This window comes from Apteryx mantelli, chromosome 2 (genome assembly GCF_036417845.1).
Source record: "Apteryx mantelli isolate bAptMan1 chromosome 2, bAptMan1.hap1, whole genome shotgun sequence".
NCBI classification, from domain to species: Eukaryota; Metazoa; Chordata; class Aves; order Apterygiformes; family Apterygidae; genus Apteryx; species Apteryx mantelli.
Genome location: NC_089979.1, coordinates 123,985,457 through 123,998,627, shown reverse-complemented (window position 1 = coordinate 123,998,627; position 13,171 = coordinate 123,985,457). Strand labels below are relative to the sequence as shown.

Genomic DNA, 13,171 nt, shown 5'->3' with positions numbered 1-13,171 from the left:
GTAAATTTGACTGAGGAGATTTAGAACCTGAGAAGAGGGATCTTTTCCCTGTCTCTTGAGTTCTTTCTGTTTCTTGCATTTAGCAGCTCACCTTATTAATATAACTATGCATTGTTCGTTCTGGAGTTTATCATCTTTGCTGATGCCTGAGTCCCTTCCTGTTGATATTTATTTGCTGAGTACAGTGAAATGGAGATTGTGACAAGAGCAAACCTCATTGCTGCTCTTCTCAGAAGCCAACTGCCTAAAAGAGGATGTAAACAGAGTTTCATAAGGAAGGAAAATAGCCAGCATGTTTAGCTAGTAGAGACTGACCCATGATAACCTTGAGAATAAGAACTAAAGTCATTTTAGGAAATGAACAAGTCTCTCTGGTCCAGCATCCCCTTCCCTTTCAAGATGGAGTTTAACCCCCAGGTCGTGATTTTTCCTATTCATTCCTCAGTCATCCTTGTCTCCAGAAACACATTTCTTGGATTTCATTTCAATATTTCAGTCATCTTTCCAGGTGGCTGAACTTCCCAACAAAACCACAGGAATATTTGGGCAAGTCTGTAGGCCCCATGGGGTGGAACTTGGGCTTAGTGTCTTCATCCAGAGCAGCTAAATATCTTTCCCAGGGTGTAGCTCCCTTTGCTTGTGTCTGGTACTGAGCTGCAGCAGCACTGCACGGTTTCTCTCATTTCCTTCTTAGATACTTCCCTTGGTTCGTGCAGTCTGATTGTCTTTGCAACCAGCTGCAGAAATACCCTTACAGTGATTCATGATTACAGCTCCCCCACTGCTTTCTCTCTTCATCTGTCACTTGTGAGACTCCCTTCTCTGATCGCAGCCTTCCAGAGGAGCTCCCACAGCGCATGCAAACCCCTCTTGTCTTCCTAAACTGTTGTGCACTGAGAGAAATGACTTCACGTATACATTGGAGTAGGTTGACCTGGTTGAAGCCAGGCTGTCCAAAGGAGCCTGAAAGATATAGAGACCTTCTCTGCAGCACAGATTTGCTGACCATGTTAGCTCTCTGTCACTAGAGAAAGTCCTTGGAAGTTTTGGAAGCAGGAGTATCAGTCTTATGTTAAGACAATGTCATTAACAACTTTCATTAGTGAGGAAAGCATGGAGGGGGGTTAATTGTCATTGAGCTGCATAAAGATACAGTGACTTTAACAAAGGGAGCTCTCAGGTTTCATTTGTCAATGTGCAGGTGTTTGGTGAGTGTGGGAGGTGATGGAGGCAGGTCCTTTCACTACAGAGGCTTTGTCAAACACAGTTTCTACAGTATGCCAAGCCTTTTGAGTCAGCAGACGTTTAAACAAAAATACCCGACAGCATAATCCATACTGCGAAGCTGCTGTAGTGATAAGCAGGTGGGATCAGCTTTCGAGAAAGGCCATGCTGTTCATTGTTACTTTGTTGTGCTAAATATGGAGAAGCAGAAATGGGGCACAAGGGAAAGGGAGACAGAGGCAAAGATCGAGTTTGACTGATTTTTCACCGGAGTATAATTTAAGAGGCATATTTAGAAATTCAGCAATACTACTTCGGGGAGAACTTCAACTGCTCCACACTGCCGTTAACTTGGTATTTCATTCAGTGCAACAGCTGTGCACCAGATGCTGCACACTGCAAAAAATATAATTTTCATCTCAACCACTTGCTTTCAGAGCAACACAGCTTTGGCGACTGAGGCAAGTGTAATTTCTCCAACGGCCTCCTAGAAAGAAATGAAAAGCATCTGTTTTTTATTGGAGCGGCTATGGGTGGGGGATTGTTGGGGGTGGCAGGGGAGAAGGAGTGCAGAGGGAGCTCTTCTTGATATACAAGGTTGGTGAAGGGGGAGAGGAGAAATCCCTCATAAAATGGCGACGTTGTTTGTGCGGTATTGTACTGCCTGGAGTGGTGGCTGGCTTTAGTATAGCAGCAGAGCTGTGATTGAAATAGCAGCCTTGTTTTACCAGCGCTGTGTTTAATATGAATAAAAGCTCTGATTAATCTTGCACTTACTTGGAAAGAGTCAGCCAAGATCCCTAGTTTGGTTACTAAACATTTGTGCATCCTGTACCTCATTAAACGCTTGGCTTTCGTTATATTGATTGTGCAGAGGTGGCAGTTCCTGGCAGCATGGCACATTTTTGGTAGCCTGTACAGTGGGGCTAAGCCTGTGCATTAGGCCCTGAGGCGGATGCAGCAAGGGTCTGATTTCAGCCTGTCCTTCTGTGGGGTGGAACCCAATGAGGGCATGGCTGCACTGCGCTGGTGCATGGTGGGATATAACCCCAAGCTGGTGGATCCACACAGTGGAGTGTCACCCCATGATAGTAAGGTTGGAGAAATTCTGTGTTACTACAGTGCTCCGTGTAAACGAGTAAGCTCAGGTCAACAAGCTCAGGTAACAGTAGATAAGATCACTGCACTATGCTTCATGTTGTGTTTAAATGTGCTCTGTGCTCCTCTACTTTCCCACCTCAAGATCTAGCACATAGTGAGTAAGTAGCCTGTAACCTTATCCTTGTGTCAGAGTTGATGTAGCTCCAAACCTTTGGAAGGGAGAATGGGTATGTGAAGTCACTTAAAACATGTCTGTGCAAGAGAAGCTGCACAGTGAGTTCACTGTTCCCAAATGGAATCAGTAGCAGCTTTACATGAGTCCACCTTCAGGAACTGCCACACCAGGGATGGAGTTTTTCCTCCCTCCAACCACAGCCATTCCCGGGGGAATATCAGTCACCCCCCATCTCAATGTATCCCCACCTCTCCTGGCCACTGATCACATTCTGACGGTGTGGAATGGGGAAACTTAGGAAAAACGTGAGATAAGCTTTTGACAACCCCTTAACCTTGGTCGTGAAATGGCTCTTGAGCCTCTGCCTAATCCCTTTGCACACCAGCTAAATAGACCTACCATTCAATTTCCAGTAATGTGAAGAGAACGCACAGTCTGCACACACCACACACACACACACACACACACACACACACACAAATATTTGTGTATGCATGTGTGCACATGAACTGTCATAGTAGCTCCACCAGTGATTTATCCCTTCTGTGGCTCAGCTTTTGTAGCTCTAAAATGAGGGACGTTTCAAAAGGACCTAAAAGTTTCAGAACACAAGCCCACTGGTGTGGACAGCACTCCACTGTTCATTTTTGCCAGCCTTCTTTCACCTCATTCCTGCTTTAATTCCACAAGAGAACCCTCATCTTCCAGCAGGAGGAGTTGTCCCACTGAAATCAGCAAGACCAATCCCATGGGGGAGTGTCAACGGGGTTCGCAGTTCTGACCCAAAGGAAAAGAGTCTTACTACAGAAAACTTAGCATAGAAAAAGATCACTAGACAGAGACATATTTTTCATGAGAAACCCACAGCCAGATTTTCCAAAGCATTCATCAGGCACAGCAAATAGATTTTCAGTAGTGTCTCTATTTGAGGCTGAAAATCCAGTCCCAGCCTTTCTGAGAGTTATGGCCATGCCAGAGTCAAAGGGAACCAGAGGTGTGGTGATTAGTGCAAGGTAGCTCACAAAAATCGTAGGGATTAAATGCTGGAGGTTAAAGTTGAAGGCACCCTGCCATTATTCAGGTGCTGTAGTTCATGAAGATGTTATGACACCCCAGGTATTTATGGTACTTCAGCCAGTTGTCATTTTTAGTGCCTGACTGGTCTAAAAACAAACAAAAGAAACATAGGGAATGAAAAATAGGTTCAGCATCTGTGTAAAGCAGTGCACAAGCAGCTAGCCACAAACTTCTTAACCTACCTCAAATTGACATCTGTTACATCTACCGTAGCGTGTCAACATGATCCATGAATAACCCCAGCTATTATTGCAAAATGTGTCTGACACCTTAGATTCCATAGCATCAGGATGATTTACTGCAAGAGGATTCAGTGGGCTTTTCTTTCTAAGGGAAAGAGAAGCAAGATAATAAATAGCAAGAAAATGCTGCATGCTTTTCAAACTGAGGGAAAGCACAAATACATTACTACAAAGTCATTACAGCGAATTGACATCTGGCCTCAATTTCTCTTTCTTTACCGAAAAAAAAATTCCCCAAAAACTGTTCAGTCTGCTTTTGGAAGAGGAATGCTCATAGCATAGGAAGAGTTTCTCAAACAAGGAAAACATATTACAGAGCTATCAATTGCCCAGCACGGGTTTCCCTTTCCCCTGTGAACCATCTCATGAACCTGAATGGCCTTTGAATTAAGCTCAGTGAGAGGGAACACATCCGCATGCCAGCACCAGCTCCCCTCTGTTGGACATTCAGACTCCTCTGAGAAATACACAGAAGTGCAGATTAGAGCCAGGCTTGCAGGGAATTCATGAAAAAGATGTATATATGCACAAGATAACCTGTTTATAAGTAGACTACGTAGTCCTGGGAACTTTCAAAAGATCCGATAGTGTCATGCTGCAGTCAGGTGAACCAGTAGGAGGAGAATGCCATTGCTTAGCATTTTTTGCTTGGCACTTCCATCTCACTTCCCTGCTCTTTTCCAGCCTGTTTTGCCCCTCAGGTTTTGTCCTGATCATCTGGCCCTAACAGCTCCTTGATAAAGGCACCATCTTCTGTGCTAGTGCTGCATATTGCAGTAGAGATCCCTGCACCTTGGCTCGTGTCCCAGACCACTACCATAATCAAATAATTACTGATGTAGATGGCATAAGAAACAGCAGTCTAGGTCAAATGCCTGGCATGCTATATAGATTCCCTCAGCAATCATTAATGTTATGGTTAGCTTTGGAAGTAAAAGTATCTACTTTGTAATCATTTTACATCCACTGCATCATAAATCAGACCTGATCAGCAAGATGGCAACTTCCCAATTAGTTTTTAGGGCTAAAGGCTTGTAAATTTACTTTGGCTGAGTAATCTCTAACTCAGATTAATGCATTTGAAACTGGTGTGCCTTCTTGTGGAGGGAAGAAAGCAAAACAGACTTTGGCTCTTGAGTCTTAAAGAAAGTGATTTACTTCTGAGAAGATAAGAGTTGTGTTTCAGGACTGTAACCACTGCCCAGAGCTCTGTGTCAACAGTGGCCAGCACCAGATGTTTCAGGGGAAGGAGGGAGAGCTCTGCAGGAGGCAGCTGGGGGTAATCTGCCTCGGTATACACACATTTGGCTGCAGCTGGATCTCTAAATGCTGAAGATCTGAAGTACAGAGTTTAATATCTCTTCCAGAATGTTTGTTACTGTAGCTTGGGCTATTCTTTTTAGGTTAGAAATCCCCTCTCTTTTCCTGTAGCCTGCTAAATTCATCTCATGACCATCATGTAGCAATGACTTCTACAGCCTGACTCTAAGGTGTTTGAGAAAAGTATTTCTTTTCCTCCAAGCCACATTCTCCACCTTTTAGTTATGTTGAATACCCCCTTTTTTATTACGGGACAGGGCAATTGGAAGGGTCTGACCTACAATCTCAATCATTAACTATTTTTAGTACACCACCTTTTTTTACCATATCACCTCTTATCTTTCTCTTTCTCAAGTAAACAAAGCCAAGCTTTAGAGGTTCTTCCCTTAACAGGAGATTTTTTTCTGGGCCTTTAATCATTGTTATCACCCTCCTCAGAGCCTCTTTTTGCTGTAAAATGCCCTTTCAGATGAGTGAACAGCGCTGGACACTGCATTTGAACTTTGGTTGTAACATTACACAACAGGATTGTTTCTCCATCTCGTTCATCTCACTTGTCACACATCTTCTAGGCACTCACATGCGTTCTTCAGACTGCCTTGTAGATTACACTTCAGTTTTTCTTGCCCTCAATTAATTCCTAGAAAGAAATAAGAAACAGTAGAACAGACCAACTTCATAAATCTTTATCTAGTACTAGTAAGTCATTAGGCCTGTGAGTAAATTCTCCATCTGTTCCCAAAGAAACCACAGAACTTTCTACATTGTGTCAGCATCTACTGTAATATTTCCGTTCTCAGAGAGTTCTTGAGTTTTCTCCAAACAATCCATATGTCTGCCTTCTCCTTTCTCTCTCCAAAGAAAAGCAAAGAAAATATGCGACACACAAACAAAAAGTAGAATGGCAGCAGCCTGTTCAGGAAACTGTGCCCGCTGCATCATGGGTCAAAACTGACCCATTTAGGCGAAGAGGCCTAAAATAAGAGCAGCCTACTACTTTCTACCAGGGAACATAGCTCAGTAATAAACAAGGGCGGTACAGCAGCTTCCAGCACTGCTTCTTATTGTTCCTTTGTGCTTTTCACGCAGCTGTTTCCTCCTAGCAATCCAGCACATCATTAATATCTATGACCTAGATAGGTTTCAGTTTAAATTTCACCTGGTAAATGTGTGTGAAGACCAAGGGAACTAAGACAGACCAAAGTAAGCAATTCTTGCAAGCCTAGCTCAAGCAAAACTGTCCTTAAAGCCCCTGTGAGTTTTACCTCAGTAGAGATTCAAAGGCAACTGCAATAGCCATTATAGGCTACTCTGATGCTCTGACTGTTGCTAATATGATTATGTACAAAAGGGTTTAAATGGAAATTGTTTAGTTGGCTAGAAAAGAAAAAGGGAGGGAGGCAGTGTGTGGGAGAAACACATTTGAAACATTTTTGAAAATGCCAATTGGCTTTCCTTTGTTTGGAGCTGGTCAGGCAGAACAGTATGGCACTGAGCAGCTAATCAGTAGCTCCTACTCCTTCAGAGAACAGCCAGCTCCCTTTGCACTTGGCACCAGCACAGCCCAGATGAATAACCTTGTGTTTGCTTATTCTCTTGGCAGAAGTGAAAGAGTACGAGCCCCCGTTCGGCTCTAAAGTGCGAGAACACCCCTGCGTGGAAAGCATGAAGGACAATGTCCTAAGAGACAGAGGGCGACCTGAGATCCCCAGCTCCTGGCTTAACCATCAGGTAAGAACACCACGTATGAGCAGCTGAGAGCCACATCGTATGTTCAGCTGCTGCCCCAAGCCTCGAGCCTTAACTCAGTGTCCTGCCCTACAGGCTGGACCTTTCTTTTGCACAGACTGGAGCTCTGTCACATGGTGCCACTAGTGCTGCCTGTGGTTCAGACACCACATTAGGCTTACCCCCAGAGTCCTGGAATTTCTGCTACCAACCAGTGTAATCTAAGAGCCACCAAAACAAAAAATAGTAAAATGAAGACTAGACCAGCATCCAGATGGCCACAGAATAATTAGAGCCTTAAAGCACACTGTGTGCAGGCTCTGTAAGGTCAAGGAGAGCAATTTCGTATGTGCTTGCATCCCTTCAGCAGAGAAAGCAAATCTCAGTACTTTATCATGGAGAACAGTCATAGTGGCATCCCAGCTGTTGACAGGATTAAGAAAATAGGAAATAAGTCTTCAACAGGTGAGTGTGTTTTTATTCAGTGTTGCACATTAACAGTCCCTTTCCATTGCGTATCGTGAAGTGCACTGTTGCCTTTCCCCATTCACAGACAGTGTGGTTTCACCTCCTAGCCGGTAATCACAGCCCAATTTCTCAGTAGATGAAACTGAATGGAAACAAGCCAAAGGCATGCCTTTCTCAACCTGTGCTCTGAGCAGTTTTATCAGAAGAAATAAAATGAGAATTGTATCAGAGGAAAAAGAAGTGAGGTTTAGTTCCACTTGTCAATGAAATATGTTGACTGGTCTTTGTAGAAAACAAAAAGAATCACGGACATTTTTAAAAATAAAAAAAAAATGTGGGCGACCAAGATCAGCTAATATTTCCATCAGGAACAGTGTAATACTCCCTTTTTCATTCCATTTGGGATGTTAAAATCATTGTCTAACACCTACTTAGGAAAGGTATAGTGAGTGGCCCCAGTCAGTCTCCTTTCCAACCACGCACAACACATCCTCTGCCTGATAACTATGTCAGAGTGCAGCCCCTTCCTGGTCCACAGTGACCAGCTGCTTATGTAGTCATCTGCAATGAGTAGGACTGTTGGGGGGGGGGGGGGGGCTTTAACTGGGCAGAGAGCTGTATTTTGAGGGACACATGGATATCTCATTTTACCAGTACTAAAAAGCCCTTAACATTTCTAGGAGCTAAAGATATAGCCATTTCCTAACTGACATGTTGATCTGGGAGAGAGTATACTAATCTTCATCTTTATAGAAAAGAACAGGTTACAGAAGTTAAAAAAAATTATGGCTGAGCTAGTAAAAGTGATCATGAGTTGACTGTGGTTTTTTGTTTTCCATGAAAGCAGAATGAAGTCCAAATCAGTAATATAAATGTGGTAGTTTAGAACAGCCCAATTAAGAAAGCAGAAAAGAATCCTGAACTACATCTTTTGGGAGAAAAAAAAAAAACTGAAAGAAAATTCTTAATATTTAGGAACAACAAAAGAACATTTCCCTGAATACCCAAAAGTCAAGGTCTCATGTGAAAAAATCAAAAGTAAAGAAGTGGGGAGAACTGATTTGGGAAACAGAAGAGCAATATGAGGATCTGTGGTCAGCAAACTTGAGGACAGTAGCCGTTTTCTCAAGAGTAAAAGGAAATGTAACTCAGTACCAATCCCTTACTGGATATGAAAGGGAAGATATTGTTTATGCTAATGCAAGGCAGAAGTGGTCAGCAAATTTTTCTGTTCTGCATTTGGGGAAGAGTCAGCTGACGTACATGTAAGAGAAGACGATGAAGGCCCCAGTACAGCTAAAGCCATAGGCACTTAAAGCAGGCCTTGGGCAGTGTTGGGGGCTCTCAGCATGGCTGTGTCGGGGACAGGGCTCTGCCACAGTAGGAGGGATGGCAGCGGGACCGGCCAGCTGAGATGCACCGGCGTGCCCAGGGCGCGTGGACAGCAACGTGCCTGGACCGCGCTCAGGCGCGAGGCAGGTGTGCAGCCATCCCCACGAAAAGGTGCAGCTGTAGGCCCTGAGGGAATGCTGAAGTAAAGCTGTAAGACACACCATGAATTTAGTCACCTCCAGGCTTGGGTAGCAAGTAAAATGATCGCAGGTTTGGACTTGGGTGTCTTGCGTTGGGCATGAGAGACGCCTTCCCTGTGCAAAACCCAGGCCTCAGGCTGGGATCGCTTCCTCTGGCGTGAGCTTGCACCACTGGCACATGGGAGCGAGGCCCTTCGTGGTACCCACATCCCCAGCACCGCGAGTCCGGGGCGCAAGCTGGGAGAAACACACACTCCAGACTCGTGCATCCCTGGGACGGGCACAGCCCGCGCCAGGCGAGGGGCAGCAAGGAGTTGAAGGCTCAGTCAAGGGATGTCTGATAATACACTCACAGGACAGTTAATGAAGGGGGATATAATTCCTTTCCTCTGAATCCCTTCTGCATTTCATATCGCGCTGTCTAAAATTCGGTCATGCTTTGGCTTCAGCAGGGCTGTGACAGTCTACAGCAGCTGAGGATCTGCTTTGAACTCTATAGATGGTGCTCGCACTGTAATGGCTCTTCCATATTCATTTCCTTCCTCTGCAGTCGAGTTTTTGTAATGAACTCATTATTCATTGTGATAAAATTCTGGAATGGATTTACATATTACAATTTTTCCCCCTTAATGAGATTTGTTGCACTATTGATTTCAAGTTAATGTTTAATATTTAATTTAATTTACTGCTTGTAATTTCAATGCCAGCAAAAAAATGAATGTTATTTGTATACAAACAACGTTCTGCTATTAACATTGACATCAGTCAACATCACCAATTAGGTAAATTATGCAATTAATGCAGTGTTATGAAATGTTATTTTTTTAAATAAGAAGTTTAAGATCAATCCTACTTAATGGGCTTTTAGTGTCATAAAGCAAAGCACACAATTTCCTGGCAAATACCTCATGTTTATAAAATGCATTACAAAGATGCAACTGTTTTTTGCTCCTGTAAACATGTGCATCAGCATTGAAATGAAGGTTAAATAGTTACATCTGTGAGTGACATGTGTTTAAGTGTTTGTGAGATTGCGGCCCATATTTGCACATAGATTTTGTTAGTCTGCAAGGAACTCATAAAGGGCTGATGCAGGGCTCGATATTGATGGCAATCAGAATTTTGATTGGAAAATCCAAATAAAATTCAGTCACGCAAAGGAACAGGTTGAACAGGAAGTGATGTTATCCAAGAATTCTGATGATATTTATAAAAAAATACTACTTGATTCTATAGCACTGGTCCAAAGCATCATTTCTCTTATTATAAAGTAGCAGAATATATATGTCCAGAAATGACAGTACCAGTTGCTGAAAATATTGCAGTAGGGTTTCTTTTTGTTAACCACGCTCCCATTACAATAACAGCAGAGCCCATAAAACACCTCTGGGACCAGTTTTGTAACTACTGACACACTCAAATAACTCTCTGGACTTCAGAGGGCACTAAAGCAAACCCACCATGAGCGCATTCACTGTGACTCAGTGCCTGGCCCTGTCCCGGCCCGGACGTCACGGCTGCTCTCTCTCTGCTCGCTGTAGGGCATCCAGATGGTGTGCGAAACTCTTATTGAGTGCTGGGACCACGACCCCGAGGCACGGCTTACCGCCCAGTGCGTTGCCGAGCGCTTCAGCGAGCTCAAGCACCACGACAAACTCTCAGGACGAAGCTGCTCCGAGGAGAAGATCCCCGAAGACGGCTCCGTGACCACCGCCAAGTAGCAGCAGCCAAGAGCTCCCTAACAGAGGGAAGTTGCTCCCAAACACGTTCACCTTGGCCAAGGAAAGAGTCTCGCTCAGTGCCTTGACTTGCTTCCTGGAGGACTGAGGCTGTCACTACTCCCTTTAACTGTGGCTCCAGACGGGGAGACCTATTCATGGGAACTGAAAGCTGGGGAGTAGGTGTCATACCATAGCATTGGCTGCCGGCATCTTGCCACAGGAGGAGCTATGTATGTTAGCACTTCCTCAGAAAACGAGATTTGAGAATAGCTAATAACATTATGCACTTTATTAATGCCTGTATATAACTATGAAATTTTTATATATATATATATATATATATATATAAAGTGTGTGTGTATATATATATATCTATAAATAGCCATGCTCTGAAAAAAAAAGAGTTAAAGTGCTTCCAGGAAATCAGCAGTGCATTAGAGAGCCCTTCCCATGGGGGAAAGAGAATGGAGAGAGTGGCTTATCATGACACCAGCAGTTGTGCACTAAGCACCCTGCCAAAAAAGGTAGGAATAATATGCAATAAGAAGATGGCTTTCAAAGCATATGCTGTACACACCGGGTTGTGGCTCGGCAGTCTGCGGTTGCAGGAGTAGTGTCACAGCAGACAGGCAGATGTGGCTGTTGCAGTTGTGAGTGACTGTGCAGTCCTGCCTGCAGCACATTGAGAAGGCTCATCAGACTGCCGTTGCTCCCTCACATTAACCCCAAAGTCCTCACAATATCCCAGAAAGTTAGTGCTAGGGGGTTTGGTCCATCCCACACATTTGTTTCCGTACAGCGGTCATTAGTGTTATATGTTTATTGTTTTGAATTTACATTGCTTGCAAGCAGGTTGCAAAATATCGGCAGGATGAGTTTTCCCCTCCTCACATCCCCACCCCTAAACCATACAAAACAAGGCATGGCCAGCAATGATCCAAACAGGTGTTTTATATTTGCTGTGCATTTCTGCATAGAGGCGGTGCTTTTTTTCTTCCCTTTACCTTGATTGTACTGCTGTTAGAACAAACATTTTTTCCCCCTGTACCGCATGTCTAATTGCTTGACATGCGACATCCTGACTCTGTGCCGTGCCTTCCAGAAAAAAGTAAGAAACAACATCCAGTGCCTTGATTTTTGCATGAGGACCTTAGCAGTGAGGGAGAGCTCCATAACATCAGCTAAAGGCAAACCTGCCGCAGGACTGCTCACATATAGGGGTGCCCTCAGCTAGTCAGAGATTAGCAGTGATTAGTTTAGAGAGACAGCTGATATCAGGTTGGACTTGCATAAATGACAACATTGTGTTTAATAAGTGCTACCAATGTTGTCTTCAGGTGTTTTTTTGCTTTTTTTTTCTTCACCAGGGCATGTAAGTGGGCCTCAGAAATTAGAAATTCAGCCAGCACAAAACAATTCTGCATAGATAAATATGTATCCGGTGCAATTTATTGAAAGCCTTTGACAGATGAACACTGATATTTCTAGAAGACATTGCCTTGTAAATCAATAGGACTCATGTTTATTCAAATAGGAGTTAAGATTTATGATGAAAAATATTTTATTTAAAACAGTTTCATATTTGCCGGGGTTTTTTTAACTAAATTACTCAGAAATATTTAAACAAAGCGGTGCAAAAACCTCAACAACTACAGCTGAATTCGGATGATCCTATGTCAAATTTTACAGGGGGAATTTTAAAAAAAAAGAGAAAAAAGAAAAAGCAGCCTGCGGCGGGGGTGGGGAGAGGTGGGAGCGGGTGAGGGCGCAGCGCCGGCGCCCGCTGCCCTCTAGCGCCGGCCCGCGGCACCGCGCTGCCGTCACCACCTTTTTGCAAACTGGAAGGGAGAAGAAGGTTATTTCGTGGTTGTTTCTCCCTCATCCCGCGCTGAAGGTCAAGGAATAAAGTCCGGTGGGTCCTGACAATACTGATATTTTCTTGTTTTTACTACTACATGTAAAGGAAAATTTTTGTTGTTTTAAGGAATACTTCACCTGTACATCATGTATGAAATAGGAATGTGAACAATATATACTCTTGTTTATCAAATGTTTCAAGCACTTAACTTGCTTTGTAAACAGTGTTTTTGTTTTTGTATAAAATCAAATGTTTATTAGAGCAAATAAAATAACATCGACCTGAATTTCTTGGCTGTGGTTTGTCTGTCATCTCCAGAGCAGCCAGAATAGGAAGGGGGCTCTTCTGAAAATGATCCCTACCCTAAAATGATTCAGACCCAGTCCTTCCCACCAGCAGTCTGAGCGTCATGCTCAGCATTTCCAACCAAACAGCCTCGGTCCTGCCTTTGAACAGACACCCCTGGGAAGGGTATCCAAACCAGCCAGCTGTGACACCTTCACTAGCCTCGGCGAGAGGCGCAGGAGCTGGGAGGTTACAGCTGACGCTCTCCTCCTTTTAGCTTGCTCAGTTCCAAGTTCAGGCAAAGTCTTAGTTAAACCTCAGGTGTTTTGGTGCTAGCATTAAAATGAGCCAGAAGACAGCCCACTAAATCTGTGTCACAGAGGACGGTATGATTAATTTGCCTTCCAGCTACTGTTATGGACTCAGAGCGTTCCCCCTTT

At 43.8% G+C, this 13,171-nt stretch overlaps 1 protein-coding gene across 4 annotated transcripts in view; it reads left to right on the top strand.

The window, feature by feature from the left end:
• The window catches only part of TGFBR2 (transforming growth factor beta receptor 2), a 65,295-nt gene extending 52,563 nt beyond the window's left edge, over window positions 1-12,732 (top strand). For 2 of the 4 annotated variants that reach the window (XM_067291470.1, XM_067291471.1), the window contains exons 6-7: window positions 6,743-6,870; window positions 10,409-12,732. In XM_067291470.1, the coding sequence (XP_067147571.1) occupies window positions 6,743-6,870; window positions 10,409-10,588 (308 nt within the window). In that variant the 3' untranslated portion in view covers window positions 10,589-12,732. The other 2 variants (XM_067291468.1, XM_067291469.1) reach the window with 1 other exon arrangement.
• Window positions 12,733-13,171: the final 439 nt, after the last annotated feature.